Raw genomic sequence first — 20,063 nt, forward strand, 5'->3', positions numbered from 1 at the left:
TGATGTGCCAATCAAGTTTTAAACTACAGCTTAGTTTTTATATTTTGAAACTGGCAATACTAGCCTTTAATTGGAGCCAAATTGTAAAAAATGTATATATATATATATATTTGGACTAACAACCACGACATTGAGACCGTCTCATCTGTCATCTTCAACCTGGAGGGCAGAGAAGTGCCCTGAGACAAACTCACAAGACTGTTGCTCGCACCGTGCTGGAGAAACCCACCAGCGTCATCATGCGGAGGTGCACAACATTAATCGACCAACGATTGCTGGAACCAACTTAATGTTGAATTGGACCCCAGCTATCGATTTCCAAGCTACCGGATTTGTCTAAAATAAAATTTGAGATTGTTTGCGTAAGGACTTTCTGGCTCGAAATTTTTGTGTTGTATCCTATTTACGTGTATTATGTACTTTTGTCCAACCAAATTTCACTATTCAATGCTTCTCTTAACTTGAAAATGAATGTTGCTACATTCGAAACGTCGTTAATATATTATTATTTGCTAAATCTGCCTTTTGATCTACCAACGTCATCTAAGAATTATTGCCCAACTCCTTGAAAATTCATATGCACTCTCTGGTCATAAATTGTACGCATATAATCAAGAAATTTCTGCCATCTTATAATAATATATATATATATGCATAACTAAGTGTTAGGTATACATTTTCAGCTCATCATCACTGTTATGGAAATTATTGTCCATGTCAGTTCTGCCTATTCTGCTTGAAAATGGTGGCATTACCTAGCATATAATGTATTTTGAAGCAAGGAGAAATAAGATTTCATTTAATTGTATTAACATGTCAAACTTTGCTCCAATTATATGGAAACTAAGATTTTATTTGCAGCCAAGATTATCATTAACAAGGACATAACTGTCCTGTCTGCCAATGCAACTCTTAATATGACATGAATTCATAATTACATGTTATTAAATATATCAATAACATTATTCCTAAGCATTTGTTGTATCTCACAGATATAGTAGTTTCCTCTGTATTACTTATTAGAAGTGCAAGCCTGCACAAGTTTCTAGGATGGCTGGCTTTGGAACAAACTACCAATCAGGAGGCGGTGGAGGAGAAATAAATAGACTGCAAAAATATTCACACACAATTGGCTCCAACATACAAAAAATTGCCCAGAATGTCAAATCTATGCAGCAACTTGTGAACCAACTGGGCACTGAACAGGACAGTCCACAACTGCAAGCACAGCTGTGAGTACCTACTACGTACTTGATATTGCAAGATTTTACAATGTGTAAAATGTTGTACATCACATTAATGTATTAAACTATATGTAGTATATTACATTATAAACTAGTATATATTATTGAAACTAAATGAAAAAATTGTAGTGACAAATTCAATGAAGTTGTTCAGCTTACCATGTATCATGACTCAGATTAAACTTTACATCTCTGAGTTCATCTGGCCAGTATCTTCTAAATTTTCATTGACAGCTTTGGTGATTGAGAAGACCATAGATGCATCATAGCAAAAAAAAATAAAAATAAAATAATAATAAAAATACTTGATATTATCCCTTATCAAACACCAACTATATCTTGAAATGAGAGAATAACTTACATGCTCTGTGTGCAGACATAAGGTCCAGCAGTACACCAATGGCCTGGCAAAGGACACAACCGCTGAACTGCGCACCTTCAAGAACCTCCCTGCGCCCCCAGGAGAGGAAGGACGGGCCTGGCGCATGCAGCAGGACCGCCTCACTAAGCAGTTCACACAGGTCACCTCTACTACCTTGCTTTGTGTTGACTTTAATTTATTTAGAGCAAACTTCTGTCAAATATTTTGACAGTCATCTGTTCAATATTTTGCCAGTCATCTGTTCAATATTTTGCCAGTTATTGGTTGAATATTTTGACAATCATCTGTAGAATATTTTGCCAATCATCTGTAGAATATTTTGCCAATCATCTGTAGAATATTTTGACAGTCATCTGTCAAATATTTTGACAGTTATCTGTTGAATATTTTGACAGTCATCTGTCAAATATTTTGACAGTTATCTGTTGAATATTTTGACAAAAGTCTTTATAATAATGCCCTTGAATGTGGATGAATGAATTATGCCCGTGAGAAATGCACCAGTTGTATCATGTCTCAACTTAATCTTGTCCAGGAAACAGTCAGAAGTTCACATGACTGATTGACATATTATTGAAGTTAATTGAAATTAGCACATGTGAATGTATGCTCATTAATGTTATCAACTTCTAAATTAGCAGCACCAGACAATTTTCTGGTCACTTTCGTATATACATTGAACTAGAAAAGAAAGCTAGTTTCTTTGGCAAATGCAAGATTTCATTTTCTTTTTCTCTTAATCTTTTAAATTTGATTAAATGTAATCAAAAATTGTCTGAGAGCATTGGAATCACTGCACACACTGTTCAACAAATTAGTGGCTTTGCACATATAGTTTGAAGTTCTTTTAATGCTCTCCGCCAGAGCTGAGTGTGCAAAACTCCTGCTAATTTATCACCTGAGTATTCAACAATTGATTAACATTATAATTTGAATATACCATAATAAATAAATCTATAAGTTTAATGGTTTCCTCATGCGAGACCTAATGATCTGTGTTCCTATAAATTATTCTGAAAAAGTTTAGGTTTTTATTTGTTATATCCTGCTTCTTCACTATGTTTCAAATGCATTCAACTTTGTATCCATTCTCTTAGCATCACATTTATCCATTGTTTTGCATTGCAGACTCTGAATGAGTTCCAGGCCACTCAACGTCAGGCTGCCAACAAAGAAAAAGAAGCTCTGAGGAAAGCTCGCGCTGACTCTGACTCGCAGTATTTTGGTGGGTGGTGTGTTGTGATGCCTGGTGTTGGTGGTGTGTTGTGATGTCTGGTGGTGGTGGTGCATTGTGATGCCTGGTGGTGGTGGTGTGTTGTGATGAGGTGGTGGTGTGGTGTGATGCCTGGTGGTGGTAGTGCGTTGTGATGTCTGGTGGTGGTGGTGTGTTGTGATGCTTGGTGTTGGTGGTGTGGTGTGATGCCTGGTGTTGACGGTGTGTTGTGATGCCCGAGGGCGTCATCTAGCACGGCACCATGACATAGGTCTGAAGAGACCCACACCCCTGACTAAGTAAACACCATACTCGTGTCATCATGTTACTGGTTGAGATGAAATAGCAGAAGACGGATAGAACCTGAGCCTTGGAAATAGAGAAGCTACACCCTATACCAGATGGATCAGGCCACGAGCCTGAAACCAACGAAGAAGCCTGACCTTGCAAAACGAATATCGGGCCTTCGGCGCGAAATAGAGGACACTGATCTGAAGCGCTAGAAACCTCTCCCTACTACTACTACTACTACTTGTGATGCCTGGTGCTGGTGGTGTGTTGTAAGATGGGGGAGGGCTGGGTTAAGTATTAGTTACTGATGATATAACTCTATAACAATAGAAGTTATCAGGACTGATATCGTGCAGACCGCGGCAGCTCAGCGCTGGTGGACATCGGTGGTGAGGGCGGCAGCAGCAGCAGCGCAGGCCAGCAGCTGCAGCATCAGCTCGAACAGGAGGAGGAGCTCAGGGCCATCAAGGAGCGCGAGTCGCAGATACGGCAGCTCGAGGTCAACCTTCATTGCTAAGCCTTGTTCTCGCCTTAATATCGCCTTATTATTGTCTTATATTTGCTTTAATATTGCCTTATTCTTGTCTTAATCTCGCCTTATTCTCACCTTATTCTCAGCTTAGTTTCGCCTTAGTCTCGCCTCATTCTCGGCTCATTCTCGCCTTATTCTCGTCGTAATCTCGTCTTAGACTCCACTGCCGCAGTCAGAGAGAAATTAATACTATTTCTTCCTACTAAGTTATGTACCACATTAATATGGTAGTTGGGGAGATTCACGTCAAGAGGCCCGACCTTTTGTACAAGTTGCTAGAAAAGCCTATACCTACACACAATTCTACGATGCTGCTCCTACCTTACCAGTGGTGCAACCGGACAGCAAGAACAGAAACTGGAAGTTTTTGCTCTCATTATGGCTCGAACTGTGAACCTGATTTATGGAGCTTTTAAATTGAGAATCATCGGCTTTTGGCCCATGAAATGATTTTTCCATTATATTTTGGCTTCCAGATTTGTTTTACTTCCAGTAAGTATTGCGTAATAACTAAGCAGGTATTAATTTAATTCTTTAGTAGGTGAGTATTCTGACACTGCTTCTTAGATATATTTTTTTTTCTTTCAGAACATCATGAACCAGATTCTATTACTATGCCCCCAGGTTCCCTGAATTAATTCCAAACTTGTGCGTAAAACTTCATAGTGTTAAAATCAATTCACTATCAAAGGCTGAATATCCTCGTTTTATTTCAGGCGGACATAGGAGACGTGAACCAAACATTTATTTATTTCAGGCTGACATAGGAGACGTGAACCAAACATTTATTTATTTCAGGCGGACATAGGAGATGTTAACCAAATATTTATTTATTTCAGGCGGACATAGGAGACGTGAACCAAATATTCAAAGACCTGGCGACGATGGTACACGAGCAAGGCGAAGTCATCGACAGCATCGAGGCCAACGTGGAGACCGCGCAAGTGAACGTCTCGCAGGGCAACGTGCAGCTCGCCAGCGCCAGACTCTGCCAGGTACTCTACCTTGAGCTCTGCCAGGTACTCTACCTTGAGCTCTACCAGGTACTCTACCTTGAGCTCTACCTAGTCATAGTAATTGGTGTCTTTTGTGGGAAATGTTTTTGAGAAAATATGCTTGTGATGCTGGATTTTCGGCGTTCTATGTATGAGGAACATTTATCGCGATGACGTTTAATGCCCGCCATCGTCTTGAGCTGAACGACGATGACGTGGTAAGCTCGCCATATACCAGTGAGCTCTGCTCGAGTTGTCAGTCCTGCAGAGTTGTGGACACACTTGCATGTGATGGCGATGAGACGAACTGTTCACTACAGACAAGGTTATTATTTTTTTTTGTTTGAAGAGGCTTCAGGCGCTTAGGTGCCATTCATTGTTGAACCTGAACAGCCGTGCGTTGCTGATGTATTGTTAGTCAAGATTGTGCACCAGTTTTATTGCAGTTTACCCTTCATTTTTCTGAACGCCATCAAGGTTCTAGTTAATAGTACACTCAGAGAAAAGAGGTCAGGATTGTTTTTTTTTTCTTATATATATTGGATTAAGGTTGGATCAATATATGTTCGCTAATATTGTGTAACTATTCACAAGAAGATGCGGTATTTTGTGCACCTAAATGCTTAGGCTGTCTTTCTCTCAACTCAATATTTATGATGTTTCATCAAGCAAATTTTCCTCCTTACTCTCCCTAATTCAACTGATCATGATCCACAGAATAAGGGCTGTCGGAAGAAGGTCATCTTGGCCATCATCCTGGCCGTGATCGTGTCCATCATCATCGGACTCATCGTTTGGTCGTCCAAGAAATAATAGTGAAGACTTCGTGACCTCCACTCGCTGCTTTAATACATGCCTACTCTATTTCTCCTATTCTATGAAAACTAAATTTTTAAATAATTGTGTCAAGTTGTCTCCCGTCTGTTATGATTGTGAAATTAAATTCGTTTTTTTATGAAGGAGCCAATGCAAATATGCTCAGCTTGTGTTTCTGTAGTTTCCTTTCCAAGTTTCCTTGTGTCCTGCATCCATTTTTTCCTTTCTTGCATATAATTTGGAAAAAGTTTGGTTGTAGCGATCTGATGGTGTAGGTTTTTGATAACCCGTCCACTAGACGTACAGTGGATCCTCCTATACATAATCGACTAAACACAACATTTAGGTAAACGTACCGTAATTAATTGATTCATTTACGGTGCATTTTTCAACAGTGTTGCTGGCTGCTACAGCAAACTTAGATTTTTTAAAACGGTTTAATTGTGATGACCGAGGTAGCTCCGTCTGATCTTCGGTGTATGTTATTTGATTATCGTCATGAGTGTTGTGCAAATCACGAGCTAATGAAAAGTCAGCGGTTCTGCGACATGATTTTTTAATAAATATTCTTGAGAATCCTAACCTAGAAAAATGATTGAGTCAAGACTACAGAATTTCAAAGTGCAGTCCTCTATGTCTACATCTTGAAATATTCTTGCTCTTCTGCTGGGGACCATTCCTTTTTATTTATGTGGCTCTATTTCTGCTTATTCTTCGTCAGGCGACATCAGAATAATACTTTTTCCTTAGCTATACCTGAGTTAACTTTCTATCCGCGAATATATATTAAAAATATATATTCTGTGAGATGATCCAGCTTGTTTGGTCCGAAATAAAATAACCTTAGCAAGTTTTTTTTTTTTTTTTTTTGCTTCTGGCCCAGCCCGTAATTTTGATGCGATTGGATGACGGTGACTTCTAACTTACTAGTTTTGAGAAGAACGTTACAAACCTCATTGTATGTCCCGTTTACTTGTGCCACTGCATAAAAATAGTAAATGAAGCTTCTTTTAATAATGTATGTTGATAGAATTTTTGATGTGTAAATAAACGATCTTGGTCAAGTGAATAAGATGGCGTTGTGGATCGATAACGTTTTGCTTTATTATCTTAAAGGCGTTCGCTGAGATGTACGGTTGAGTACCGCGAAGCTCATACCCTTTCTCCCTCATTAAAAGCGAGTAGAGTTTTGTTTCCGAATTAATTCTATTAAGCATTTCAGGTGTCTCAGGATCAGTTTTTTGATTCCCTCTTGTGTACGAACGAAAATTGGTTAAGAATAGTAAAAATAAGTTATTCGATTTATGTTAGAATTTTTTTTTCTACATGTTTGTTTCACCTTCTCACCCGAAAAGAAACAATTCTCGTGTAAAAACGTTCTTCCGGTATTAATGTGGAATTTGTATTTTGTTGTGGATTTTATTGTGGTTTAATTTATTTTAATTTTATCATATAACTTTTATTTATCGTGTTTATAATCGTCAAAGCAACCCGACAATGGCGCATGAACTGTATAAATTAATAAATGATAAAGGGATCAGAGTCCCGTCATCTTGCTCCACTGTAGCGTAGTTATTCCTCGAGTTTCGTCAGCTTGCTTACTGTCACAATGTAGAAAAAAGATCACTTCTTATCTAGAATAAACTGTTCATTCCATATCAAGGCTTGCAAATGTTATTGTGTGAGCGTCAATTAAATTGATAACGAAAATATATCTTTATGCCATCTTCATGAGAGTGTTTTTTGAGCTATTTGTCTGAAACTCGGCTCAAGTCATTCATCGGAGAGTTTGTCAAATGTATCTTCACTCTATAAATATTCCACAGACACGTCTGTTGTATTGTTCACGGTTCACGAGCTTCACATTGATCCGAAAACACTATAAACTTCGATAGTATAAGCTTATATATATTGTTTTTACTCCTGTAAGTATGGCTTTGGCTGATGTATTATATAACGCTAGTGTAGGCAGCGCAGACAAGTTATTCCATGTTGTATTTATTTATCATCGAACAACCTAGCATTATTGTGTAATGTTATCCTCCATAGACTGTTTTCTACCCCAGCCTTATAATTGGTATGTGTATGTTAGCTGAGTTAAGTTCCTCGATATATAATAGTGCGTTACCAGCGTCATGGGCAGGTATTTTGATCAGTTGTGCTGAAGAAATATTACTTGTAATTTGTCTATTTACCTATCTCTTTCAGGGTATTTGTGTGCTCATGATACAATCATGGGATATTAGTGGAATCTGGATACGCAAGGAAAGTGTTGAAAATGATCCTGAATTTTAGTAACTGTCAGATTTCGATGAAAAAAAGTTATTGATTTATCGATGACGTGACTAAGTTGCATACTGCCTCGACTTCACCTCACCTATATACCTACGTTTCAAATTTGTAGCTTACTTCTTTTAGTAATGTAGTTCATAATTTACTTTACTTTCTTTGTTAATTGTCGGCAATTTATTTGCTCACCTTAATTAGCTTAGTCACCTTGACTTTCTGTTATAAACTTCAATTTTGTACTCTCATGCATCGACAAATGATAAGTTTAGGACATTACCGTCCAAGACCGCTGGTAGCCGCTCTCAGATCATCTTGCCACCCCGCCCTCCTGGGGCCATACCTTCAAAATTCGCTAAGTGAACGTAAGTACTTACGCTCTATTTTCTTGTATATGATTGGTGGATTTTGCTTGAAATAAGGCCGTCAATGATTGGCTGATGAACTAACGATATCTTAACTTTGTTTGAAAGTATGGGCCCTGGTCCCACGCTGACACGCGAGCATCGCTGTCTATACGCACAGCTTTGGTCTCTGGCCACCGACTCTCACTTGCTCGTATACCTTCAAGTTCTCTTAGGAACCATCTCTTCATGACGCATATCATGGCAAACAACATTGGCGCTCGAAATTGAGATAGTTTTTTTACTTCAATAATCGAGTGACTACCGGTTTACAATTTTGTGAACCTTGCAATTATGAGATGTATAAAGATGGTTTTATTTACCTCTAGTTTCTGAAATAATTGTAGGTATCTTCAGGGGGATCTTTTTTAGGCAATATAAGAAACGAGTTGTGCATTATAGAAATTCCTTAATTCACCGCTGGGTTTATTCGCCTCTTTACTTATCTATTGTACGCTAGTGCCATCATTTTAATTGTACTAACGTCGACATCGGAAACTCATTCGTACATTATTTGATCGCGGGCAGACGCGGCGTGTCTCACGACGCCACTCGTAATTAGCAGACCATCTTGTATTTCATTTGATCCTCTATTGGACTGAACATTTGACCCATTCTATACCTGCCTCGATACACTCGTATTTTTATGTTCACAAGCTTTATGAAATTTATTATGTTTAGTTTGTCTAAAGTAATCCCTTTTTCGTATAACTGATTTTGGGTGCATTGCATTTTGTATTTTGCTGCACATTATATCTTTCCCCTAATTTTAGTCGTGATCTTGCTTCTTCTATTACTTTTTTAATGTCGTACGAGACGCAATGCTCTACCAATATATTCTTCGTTGAGATTTTTGTTTGTAATTTATCTTTGTTTCATATCTTCTTACATCTCGCTTGAATTTGACGCTCATTCCATAACGACAGCCGAGTTCTGATCTGTGAAGCGTTCAACTTCTAACAATATGAATATTTTATCTTAACGAGATCAGTTCAGCAGTGCAACTTAAAGCTTCGTGGGAACAGGTTTGCCTATGAATCAATCTCTCGGGGTCCTATGACCGTTCAGTGGATTAATTAAGTAAACCCGGAATCACAAAGGGTGTTATGCATTTTCATACGCATTGATATTGTACAATTTAGCTCTCCGTATCATGATTCTTTGTGTGCTTACCCATCACAATAATGGGTAACATGATAATATTCTGCACGAAGAATAACTTGACAATCGTTTATCATTGGTTTGTTGATGATGATCAGTAAAACTCAGCATTGAAAGAGACTTGGCTCGTGGAACGCTTCGACGCTCTGTTCTCTTCGAATTCTCGTGTAATCCTTTTAGTTGTTGATTCTTCTTTCCGTACTGCAACCGTGTCTATCTATAATCTCATATATGTGATATTTTTCTGCGTTTAACATGTTGCTAGATGATGGAATAAACTTATGTATGGTATTGATCCGGCCTTAATTACACATCATTGCGTTTGATTACGATGACACCCGCAGGGGCAATAGTGATAGACTATTGTGGGGAGTAACGACCCCCCGGGTCAGCCCGAGTCTCAGGTTCTGAACAAAAATAAATAAATAAAACGGTATAACACCTTTCCATTGAGACGCACAGCTACATCAACATTGTAGCTCTGCTACCACTTGAACTCTCATGCTTGATGTCACCTCTTGTTATTGTGTCTATGTTATCGTGTCGACAATGGCTCTGATTTTACGCTTCGACGAGAGGCTCTAATGGCCGTTGACATCTTCGATTCTAGAGAGCATCCCTATATCCATATCATCCATTTAGGAGAGCATAATTAAGTTAAGCTGCCAAATCTGTTCTGAGGAGTTTCGATCAATTATGACGGAGACAATGTTGCGGTGATAAGAAAACAATAGTTTCCTGGGAAAAGTTCTGTATGGATTGGCTAGGCTACGTTGCTAATACGGGATTTCTTTTTCCGACGATATCCAACTTCAAGTATTTAGCTGCTTGGAGTGCATGTATATACGAGCACCAGTATTGCTTATATTTACTCGATATCAGTCTTAAAGACCTGATTTTTGTTTCTGGAGCTGCGGGGGAACAAATTGAGTTATAATTAAGGAATATCTCGTTTATTTCTGTATTTAAAAAAAAAATACGCCAAAAACATCGTAAGTTCGTTTTGTGGTTCGATGCTAAAGTTGATATTACTTCCAATCGATTATATATTCAGGTGTATTTTTTAAATTGCTTGACAATGACTGCTTAGAAGAGGTCTTCCATGTGATTTAGTTCATGCAAAATTCGTTGTTATTCCTGAGCAAATTAAGATGGGCGTTGAAGGCCTGAGACACTACATCTTGTGGCACCGCAAGTGTTGTCTGGAGGAGAGCCTCCTGCACGACTGCCGTGTCTTCATTGATGGCAGCAACCTTGCTTACCTCCTCTACAACCGAGCACCTGGAGTACAGCCCGCGTTTGGGGGTGACTACGACAAGTATGCTGCCTATGTAACCCTCTTCTTCAAGAGGTAAGACGTGGCTTGTGTTATGCTCTTGTGTTTGTTAAGCGCTTTTCAAATCAAACTTCCTATCAAGTGGTCGACTTAAGCTCATATTTTTCATTTCATTGACTACTAGTGCGCTGCCTAAATCACTACATTTGTCAGGTCAGTAATGGCTCATTACATTATTTCCTTGAACTACTTTATGTCCATCATTCTACTTTGTTTTGTGGGTGGGAAGCTGGGTTTGTCAGTGATGATACGACGAGAGCGAGTGGTACCGGAAAAAGTTGCCCTCTTCCTATCCTTTCTAATTTACACTCAATGGATGTTGCAGAATTTGTTTTTAATTTTATCAAACCATGATGGATAAATACCGGTACATCGATCCATGCACGCTAGAAAACAAAACAATTCACAAGAATTACTGTAATCTACTGTGACGACATTATAGGGAGACTAAATTATGAATGCCTTGCTTTTTGTGCCCACTCAAAGTGATGGAAACACTAAATGCATATAGTAGCATAAATTACCCAGTCACATTCTTTATGATATTTATTCTTTTATCTGAACTGATTTATTTTCCGTCTACACATAGTTGCTTCTAAGTTGTAGTCAAACAAATCGTTGACTAATAATTGCATCTCTTAGACCTGGTCTGTATTGTACGGCAGGTTGCAGCAATGCAAAATAATAATTGCATCACTTAGACCTGGTCTGTGTCTTGTACGGCAGGTTGCAGCAATGCAAAATAATAATTGCATCACTTAGACCTGGTCTGTGTCTTGTACGACAGGTTGCAGCAATGCAAAATAATAATTACATCACTTAGACCTGGTCTGTGTCTTGTACGGCAGGTTGCAGCAATGCAAAATAGATGCGACGGTGATCATGGACGGCGGGCAGCCGCGCAACAACATCAAGCTACACACGTGCTCAACACGACTGCAGACGACACTAGAGACTTGTCTGGACTCTGTGCCTCTGACTCCACAGACACGCGTGTTTCCCCTGCACGCGCGCGCCGTGTTCACGGCTGCCGTGCAGAGACTTGGAGTTCTTGTGCTGCAGAGCGACGCAGAGGCTGACCGCGACCTGGCCTTCCTTGCGACGAGTTTTGACGGCGCTGTCATCAGCAACGACTCTGACTTCTTTCTCTACAGCGCCAGGTTCATCCCGCTAGATTTCCTCAGGTACGCGAGCCTCAAGAAAGCTGTCAACAAGGACGGGTCCCGCAAGTACATGATGCCTTGCAAGGTCTTCTTGCAAAAAAGATTTCTGCAGGTAAAGCACTCAATTTCAGTGGCATATATCAGTTACTCCAATAATCATGTTTTGTTTTAGCTACCTATCGAGCATCAGTATGGCGAGTCAGTTACGAATTTTTCAACATTATCTACACTTCTGATGTATTCTTCTAGCTGCCTATCAAACTCACTATATTCCATGGAAAGACAGTTGTAAAGTTTTCAATTAAACACATTTCAATTTAAATTTAATTAGCCTTGACATGTTTATTGACTCAAGTCCGACACTCTAATCAACATAATTTTTGCAGGGTACTCACATAGCCTAGCATTAACGCACATTTAGGTATTGGTGAACCGGTTGATTGGCCTTTACTTTTTTTCTTGAAACAATTCCAGAGTCTTCTTAGCTAAAATAAGCTGCGAGGCATGTAGTATCATTTGTCTAGTAATGAATTTATGTAGCCATAATTATGGGTTTAAATTTTGTGCAAAAATACTTGCTTTGCACAACAACGTTAGCGTCCCAGTTTTATATGTATGTTATATAATTGTCATGTCGTTTTGTGCTAAGGTTTTAAACAGCATTAGAATATATTGAAACCCTACGCAACCTCTTAGGAAAGCATCAATTTGAACACAAAAATAATGTAGAAAGCTTAAATATGTTATTAGTCGAATGTTAATCACAATCACTGATTGCTCGACTTGCAGGAACCAGTATTGCCTGCACTACATCAATAATTTGATCAGATAAATTCTTACCTCCGCCATACTTCCTCAACTCATCCCCTCGTCTATCAGATACTTCTACGAGATCTTGAAATCAAAATGAGATCAAAAGTTCTATGAGCCCATGTTAAACGTTACAAAAAAAAAATGGTCTCAACTTTTTACCCTAATTTCGGAGGTGATATAGCTGGTCTTTAGAGATGTCTGTAAATATGTGTGATTTTTTGATGTCGGAAAATCCCTTCGCTTTCATACTGAGAATTGGAGTCCATTCTCTAAACTGCTTTCCTTCACGAAAAATTAAAAGCAGTTTCATGTCTTTTCCCAAATTAAATTTAGCTACACATTTTTTATCAGAATAGTAATCGACAAGGATAAACTAAGAATTAGTGCGTGAGGGATCTTTACGTCAGAAATTCACCTTAAATTCCGTTGCAGCTGAGCAGCCTGAGGCGGCGGCACCTTGGCCTGGTGGGCGCGCTGAGTGGCAACGACTGCGTGCCGGCGTCGCTGCTGCAGCGCTTCCACCGCCGTCTTGTGGAGCACAGCAGCAGGAGGAAGACACACACCAGGCGCCAACACGTCATCAGATACGTGCTGCTCTTCCTCAAGCAGCACCGCACCCTCGACACCATGGTTCTCATCGATAAGGCCGGTTATATTTCTTGTGAACTAATTGTATTTTTCGATATTGCGGTCGGTTATCAGTTATAAAAGATTTTTGTTACATCATCTCTCTTCTGCGTTTTTGACTGTGATCCTATAGATTTTTGGACGACTTCATCAATATGCTGTGTATAAATTGAATTCATATCCAAATGTCTTTTTCATGCTTTTGACAGGCCTCATTCGATGGCAACTTGAAAATTTTTTCATTCCAACCATTGGTGTTCAGCAACAAAACGCTGTCGACGTGAAATGTCAGTAAGAATACATAAGAACGAAATTTATTTTGAATGTGTGTTTGCAGGTGTGTGGTGCATCTGACGAGTGCAATGCGGCGAAGTTGAAGGAGCTGTTGTTGCTCGTCAACGACTCGTACCGTCCTCAGAGCAGCCTGCTCAGCTTCTGGCTGCAACAAAAATATCCGGACACACCGCAAACAAATGAAGAATCTGCTTCATTAATGAAACTTCCTCTTGCTCCTTCGCAAATTTTAGATGCTGATCTGGATGTGGTCACTGAAGGAGCAAATTTAGCTTCAGATAATAATGAGGATGATAGTGGAAGTCTTAATGCTGGGCAATGCACTTGTGAGAGGCCATGGCAGCACATCACAAAACGCGCGCTCATTGTCAGTGATCACAACCGACCGGCCTCATTCAATGACAGCTTGGACAGTCTCCCCCAAAATGAGAACTATAATAACGGGGTGGAGGAAGAAGAGGATGGCATCGGCGATATGGGCAGCAAGAGTAGCGACGAATTGGAATCAAAACTTCCAATGGATGACCAACCTGTGACCAAGATTCTGCTTGATGGAAATTGTGAATCGAAGGACAATCCCGATGTTGATTTTTCAACTGAAAAATTCGAGTCCGTCGTTGATGTTAAGAAACCTGATGCCTCTTCTGACTTCGAAAATGATACTGAAATCGACAGAGAAGAAGAAGATATTAAACTAACGGGCAGGAAGGGACAGAAAAAAGATCTCCAGCAAATACGAAAGTTACGCAAAATTCAAAGAAACCTATCAAGGAAAAAGGGTATCCCCAAATCGGAAAGTTCTGCTAAAGAGAAACCGTTTGACAGCACCGGCATGAATGCCGAGCAAATCCTCCGTCTGCTGGAGAAGGAAGAGAAAGGCTACGAGAGCGGCGATCGGGAGTCTATTGACTCTGACTTCAGTGAGGCGGATGAGGCGTGCGCTGAGTGGAGTGACGATGAGGCAGCCGACCGAGTGGTGCTGACGAAACCTGGCAACTGTTGCCACTCAGACAGCAGCCTTGTCACCAGCTCGGGCTTTGGACTTCCTGGCTGGCTAGTCTACGGTTACCGTCACTCTTACGTCACGAGGGAAATTTCTGATATCGTCACGAATACGTTCTGCATATCACCTCCTCAGGTCGAAAACGCGGCCTTGGTAAGCTGTTACAGATGCATCGAACCTGTCATGAAAATGATAGTGGTGATGGTCCGTGGTGGTGGGTACGATGATGATGAGGTAAATGACACACCCGGCGTGGTTCGTGGCTCTGATGGAGAATTGTGTGCCAAAGATGAATTAGTGAGTAACGAAGCGGGATGCGAGTCGCAGCGCGTTCTCAGGGAAATAGAAAATAATGCAGCATTTCAAGGAACATATTCTGTATCCTTATCAGACAAAACTTCTGTAGTGCACGATAAATCTGAAACGAAAGTGACAAAACGAAAATCTAGAAAAGATCCTAACATACTGCGCTGGTTCATCCGAATGAAGAAAGATTTACACATAGAGAACTTTGCTTTGGATAAGCTCTTTCTGAAGCTGAGAGAGACAGCGCCAAGTCTGAAATGCATTGAAACGAAATCTTTGGAAGAGCGCAAGAGAGTGTATTTGCGTATGATCCTTTCCACAGCTCCCGAGGAGATGCTGGAATTGCCAGATACCGTCGCTTTTTCGTTGTGTTTCATCTGCTACTGGTTCAAAAACTCGCGCTCCAATCCAACTGAGAATCATCTTTTGAGTGTGTTCTTTACTTGGTTCATTTTTTACTTTGTTTATGGTAGAGTGGAACCGGTTATTCGGAAGGGCCCGAACCTTTTTTGCCTGCACTGCTGTCTTGCTAAATTTTGTGCAACATCAGATAGCAAATTGAAAGTGGTCGTTGATAAACTGCTTTGTCTTAAAGAAGCTGACTTCAATTGGGGTTCTGAAGAGGAAACTTCACTCACGAAGCAGCCAAACAATGAAAGTGCCAACCCAGCCAGTGGTCCAGTCTCTGTACAGGAGCTGCTTAGCAACTTGCCCGTGTGGGAATGCGATGCTGTCAACAGAAGAGTCTCCAACCTCCACACAGCCGTGTCTTTTAAACATAACAACTACAACCGGTCCTTCGTGCACAGTATGAGCGAATATCAATCATGCGTGCATTACCTGAGCATACTTAATGGTCTGTTCATTGCTCCCTTTAATCCTGTTTGTATTGATCAAATCTGGAGCGGAACTTTCTGCTACAGCGTCTACACGAACCTTTGTCACTTAGGAGAGAAAGGCTCCCGTTTCATTCCCATGCTGTTGGGTCAGAGTTCTTCGTTGATACTGCTTTTCACATCGCTTTACGAAACAGCAACCAAAATATTAGGTGCAAATTTCCGTCTTCCTGAAGCTAATGCCAGCATTCACGTTATCCTGGAAGACGTCTTGAAGGAAATGTTAGGGAAGAAGAAACCTGCACCGCCAACTAAGAAAAAATCTGGCAAACGTCCGTGCTCCTCCAGCCAGTGGGTCAGAGATCGAGCAGGTATTGAGTTTGATGACCTGCTACTGTAAGGAACAAATCGTCGCAGTCGCTGTATCTTTCGGCGAAGCTCCAATTAAATATGATGCCCATAAATTGTGTTTTTTTTATCGATTACCGTCATGAATATATGACACTATTGAAAATTTGGTAAAAAGATTGCGGATGTCCGTTTTTTTCCGAGGACATTACTGCGGTAAGTAATGCTCGCTTTTCATTTATGACAACCTTTACATAATCGCTTGACTGATCTCAACATCAATAAATGTTGGAGGTAGAGAGTTGTGCCCGTTTTAAGCAGTCGTTATTGTTTGTATTTATTGTTAGATGCATCGGAAATAGGCGAAGAGGATTTAGGTTAGCCTCTCAGGGGGTACTGAGACGTGGCAGGACTTCACCACATCTGCAGTATTGCGGGGTATTTCGCGATCCCCAGAGGTTTCCCCAGCGACCAGAGATGACGTTGCATTCTCATTAGTAAAAGTTGACCTGTTTTTTTCTTTAAAGAAAATGGGGTTTCATCTGTGCTTGCTCAGGGAGACGGAAGCTGGCTCTGTAATTTCCATTGTGGCTGCTGTAGTCCCTTTATCGGCATGACAGAAAGTGCCCTGGGTTTTCTTGTCTGTGTAGACTGTCGTGCTTGCGAGTAGCTAGTTGGCTAGAACTTTAATAGGCCTGTTGCTGTTAGTTTGCAATATCGACCAAGCGTGCTATTTTCATCCCAATTGCAATGCAGTACTTTATATGCTTACTCCACATTCATCCTCAAAACATTTTTCACGTCATTTCCGATCAATATTGATATTTTGTCCCACATTCTCGAGTGCCGACATTCTAGCCCAGTGACGTCGCTGACAGGTGTGGCCCACTGCAGTTGCTATGTTACGAAGCTTGTATTTGTGGCGGAATTCAATTTGTGTTGAATAGCAATTTCGATCGTTGTACATTGCTCCTGACTCGGTAGCTACGTAACTGTAGTGAGACACATAACTTTTTAGCTGAAAAATTTCATTCGTGGTCCATTTTATCTGTTATAATATGAACGTGACATATTATTCCATAGTGTCGTAACAGCGTCACTTGCTCAAACTTGTCATTCATTCACTGTAGATCGCTCTCTGCCAGTCTGGCATTCTTTTCTACCAAAACTGTTCTGAAGTGATGCATTCGAAAATTCCGACTACTCCAAAATGACGCATTGAATCAACAAACATCCGTAATTTATCCTAGCTCTTTCTGGACTTGGACAGGCTTGCAAACTCTTGCGATGATTGTTGCCTCTCTCAAGCATGTTGATAAACGCTCCTAGAATTTCATCTGGGATCAAATTTCAATGAGCAAACATATTTTTTTTCAGAATCTCATTATTTTTGGCTGAGAAGAGAGTGCTGAAGAAATATTGCTAAGAAATGATCGCATTCGATGAAAGTTGTAAAGCCAAGCTGAGCTAAACTTGAAACATCGATATTGTGATGCAATTTTAGTTCTCAACGAATTTGTTTCCCGAAATATCAAGAAAGAAATCGGCATGTCTTCCACACGCGCTTTTTTTGATTGGTTGGTGGTTTCTGTCACGGGAGTGACTGGAGGTGGCAAATCTGAACTGTGCACTTACTTGTACAAAAATTTGCCAAAAACGACCAGACTACTTAGACAAGATGACTATTTTTTTCCTGAAAATTCCCCTAAACATATCCCGTGCTCGGATGGAATGACGCATTTCAACTGGGATGTTGTGACAGCTCTCGACATGGACAAAATGTATGTGGACATCGAAGAAATCATTACGTCGCCACCAGTTCTCAAAGAGAAAGAAAACATTACGTATACCAACATGACTATAAAAGATCAAGCATGTGCTGCAACTTCTGCTTCTGCTGCCCTGAAAACTCCTCAGGTTGAGCCTAACTCACACCTCGCATTACGGCGACCGGTTCTCATATTGGATGGATTTTGCATTTTGGACGACTCGCGTATACGCAGTCTCTCTGAGTTTGCAATATTTTTTGAACTTTCACGAGAGGAATGTCTCCGACGACGGCTCTTGAGAACTTTTGATCCTCCTGATGTCGCGGGATACTTTGATGTTTGTGTCTGGCCCATGTACGAGCTGTACAGATCGAGGTGCAAACGGCAGTATAAAAACCAAGTGGAAATTATGTTTCTGGCAGGCGAGTCGGATATGGACAAAACACACAACTCCATTTTGAACCAAATTATCAGAGCTGCAAGTTGAGTTCCAGTATAAACGGAAAATTTATCTGATTAGAAAAAGAAGCGTATATTTCGTAGACTTAGTAATTATTCTTAATTTTAACTCTTTTCCGGGATTCGATTTAAAGTAAGTGGTACTCGGATTTCTGATACTCCCCAAGTTTTTATGTTAATCTTGAATGAACCATGACCAATTTGTTCCTGCACTGAAGCGATATTTACCCTGCCGATGGAAAGTACGTAGGTTTTTCATTTCATGTTACTCGCTCTTTTGTAATCTCCTCCGCTTGTGTTTTGCAAGATGCACCTGCGAATTGTGTGCCTGCAAAGATTTAGATTATACTCAAGATTCAAATTTTCTTCTTGGTTTGAGTAACCACATTTTCTCACGAAAAATTGTTAATATGTTTATTTTTATACTCCAGTGTTTTATATAATAACAGTAAAATTCTATGATGCTCTGTGCCACTCATTCCTGAATGACTTACTGTCCACCAGCAAGGCGGTCGTAGAGAAGTTAGTCACAGACAATAAATTAGGTAGCCTGCAATCGAGCTGCGGATTTTGTTCGTCTTCATGACCAATGCAAGCAAAATGCAGCACCATGGAGCAGTAAGATGTATGCGAGTGTCGTTGACTCTGTCATTGACATTATTCGAACTCAAATTGCAAACTAATGTATCAAATCAATCAGTCTAAACTAATGCTCATATTTTCATTGGAAGCAGGAGAAGCAAGTTAGAAATTTCTTAACGTCCATATATTGAACATCGGTTGCTTTTTGACCGAATGTGAACCTTTCAAGAGAACATTACAATGGACCTTCTATTTACGAATGTCAGATGTGTGGAGGCTGTGCTTGGATTGGCCATACAACTCTTCACCTCAGAGAAAATACACATTCGCGCGCTGGGATGATGTTCATGACTAAAGTTTGCTTAATGTCATACTTCCTGATTAAATTATTTATACGGCCAAGAGATGAGTTGATGCTAAGAACTTCTTTGGGATTCAACGCCACTCAAATGTTTTTTTATATTACAGACTTTAACAACGCTGCCGCTAAAAAGATGTACGACTCGACTTGAACTTATTGTAAAGTAATAGTTGCAACACTGAAGCCCGGCACATGACTTGATTGCAGGCGTTGCTATGCTCAACAAACCAACATCCGTTGACTTAGTACGTGATATACAATGATTTTTTCCTCCTCTTAGTTTATACAATGTAGTGTGAGCCGTTATTTAAGAATGTATTTAGGTATCCTTAATTACACATAGCATGCTTATAACTTGGTGTCATCCGAGGTGGGCTAATTTCGAGGGCTAAATTTTCTGAAATACAGACGACTTTCCTTAAGTTCTGGACAATAGCTGGACAATATTCTTAAAAACGAATCCTGAAACGATAAACCTGAGTAATGACAACATTAATAATAACGATGCATCGCACCTTATTTTAAAGGTTAGATATTGCAGCTTCAAATTATTGAACACTTTATTACGGAATAAATAATTTGATCTCATAGTTATTTAAGGGGACCGGCTACCCTAAAATTTTCAATTATGGCGTTTTTCGGTTTTTGGGCTCATCTGAAAGCTGGAATTCTGCTCTTTCCAATGGTACCACTGCCATCGCTGTACGTTAATATTTACGTTCATGACGTCTCTTTAAAGGGAAGCGGGTGAGAGAGTTCTTTAAGTAATTAGATATAAAGTAATTAGCTGCTGAAATCTTTGAATATAGTTTCTACTTGAGTTGTGCTGCAGTTACATGCTT

General features: G+C 40.0%; 3 protein-coding genes across 4 annotated transcripts; all 3 read left to right on the forward strand.

Annotated features, from left to right (window-relative positions):
- The first annotated feature begins 842 nt into the window (after window positions 1-842).
- Window positions 843-6,872, forward strand: LOC108681443 (syntaxin-7-like). 2 transcript variants are annotated; one of them, XM_018170471.2, is made up of 6 exons: window positions 843-1,232; window positions 1,621-1,765; window positions 2,755-2,851; window positions 3,487-3,629; window positions 4,502-4,657; window positions 5,375-6,872. In XM_018170471.2, the coding sequence occupies exons 1-6, from the start codon at window positions 1,051-1,053 to the stop codon at window positions 5,468-5,470; spliced, it is 819 nt and encodes a 272-aa protein (XP_018025960.1). In that variant the 5' UTR covers window positions 843-1,050; the 3' UTR covers window positions 5,471-6,872. The 2 variants fall into 2 exon arrangements, with proteins under 2 accessions (XP_018025960.1, XP_018025959.1); XM_018170470.2 differs by lacking the exon at window positions 4,502-4,657 and having other exon boundaries at window positions 848-1,232.
- A 3,436-nt stretch (window positions 6,873-10,308) lies between these two features.
- Window positions 10,309-16,865, forward strand: LOC108681444. Its single transcript, XM_018170472.2, has 4 exons — window positions 10,309-10,675; window positions 11,509-11,935; window positions 13,069-13,281; window positions 13,601-16,865. Exons 1-4 carry the CDS (start codon window positions 10,476-10,478, stop codon window positions 16,100-16,102), a joined length of 3,342 nt encoding a protein of 1,113 aa, XP_018025961.1. The 5' UTR covers window positions 10,309-10,475; the 3' UTR covers window positions 16,103-16,865.
- A 213-nt stretch (window positions 16,866-17,078) lies between these two features.
- Window positions 17,079-18,756, forward strand: LOC108681441 (nicotinamide riboside kinase 1-like). Its single transcript, XM_018170468.2, has one exon. It carries the CDS (start codon window positions 17,599-17,601, stop codon window positions 18,304-18,306), a length of 708 nt encoding a protein of 235 aa, XP_018025957.1. The 5' UTR covers window positions 17,079-17,598; the 3' UTR covers window positions 18,307-18,756.
- The last annotated feature ends 1,307 nt before the right edge of the window (window positions 18,757-20,063 follow it).

Source organism: Hyalella azteca, unplaced genomic scaffold (assembly GCF_000764305.2).
Source record: "Hyalella azteca isolate HAZT.00-mixed unplaced genomic scaffold, Hazt_2.0.2 contig17942, whole genome shotgun sequence".
NCBI lineage: Eukaryota > Metazoa > Arthropoda > Malacostraca > Amphipoda > Hyalellidae > Hyalella > Hyalella azteca.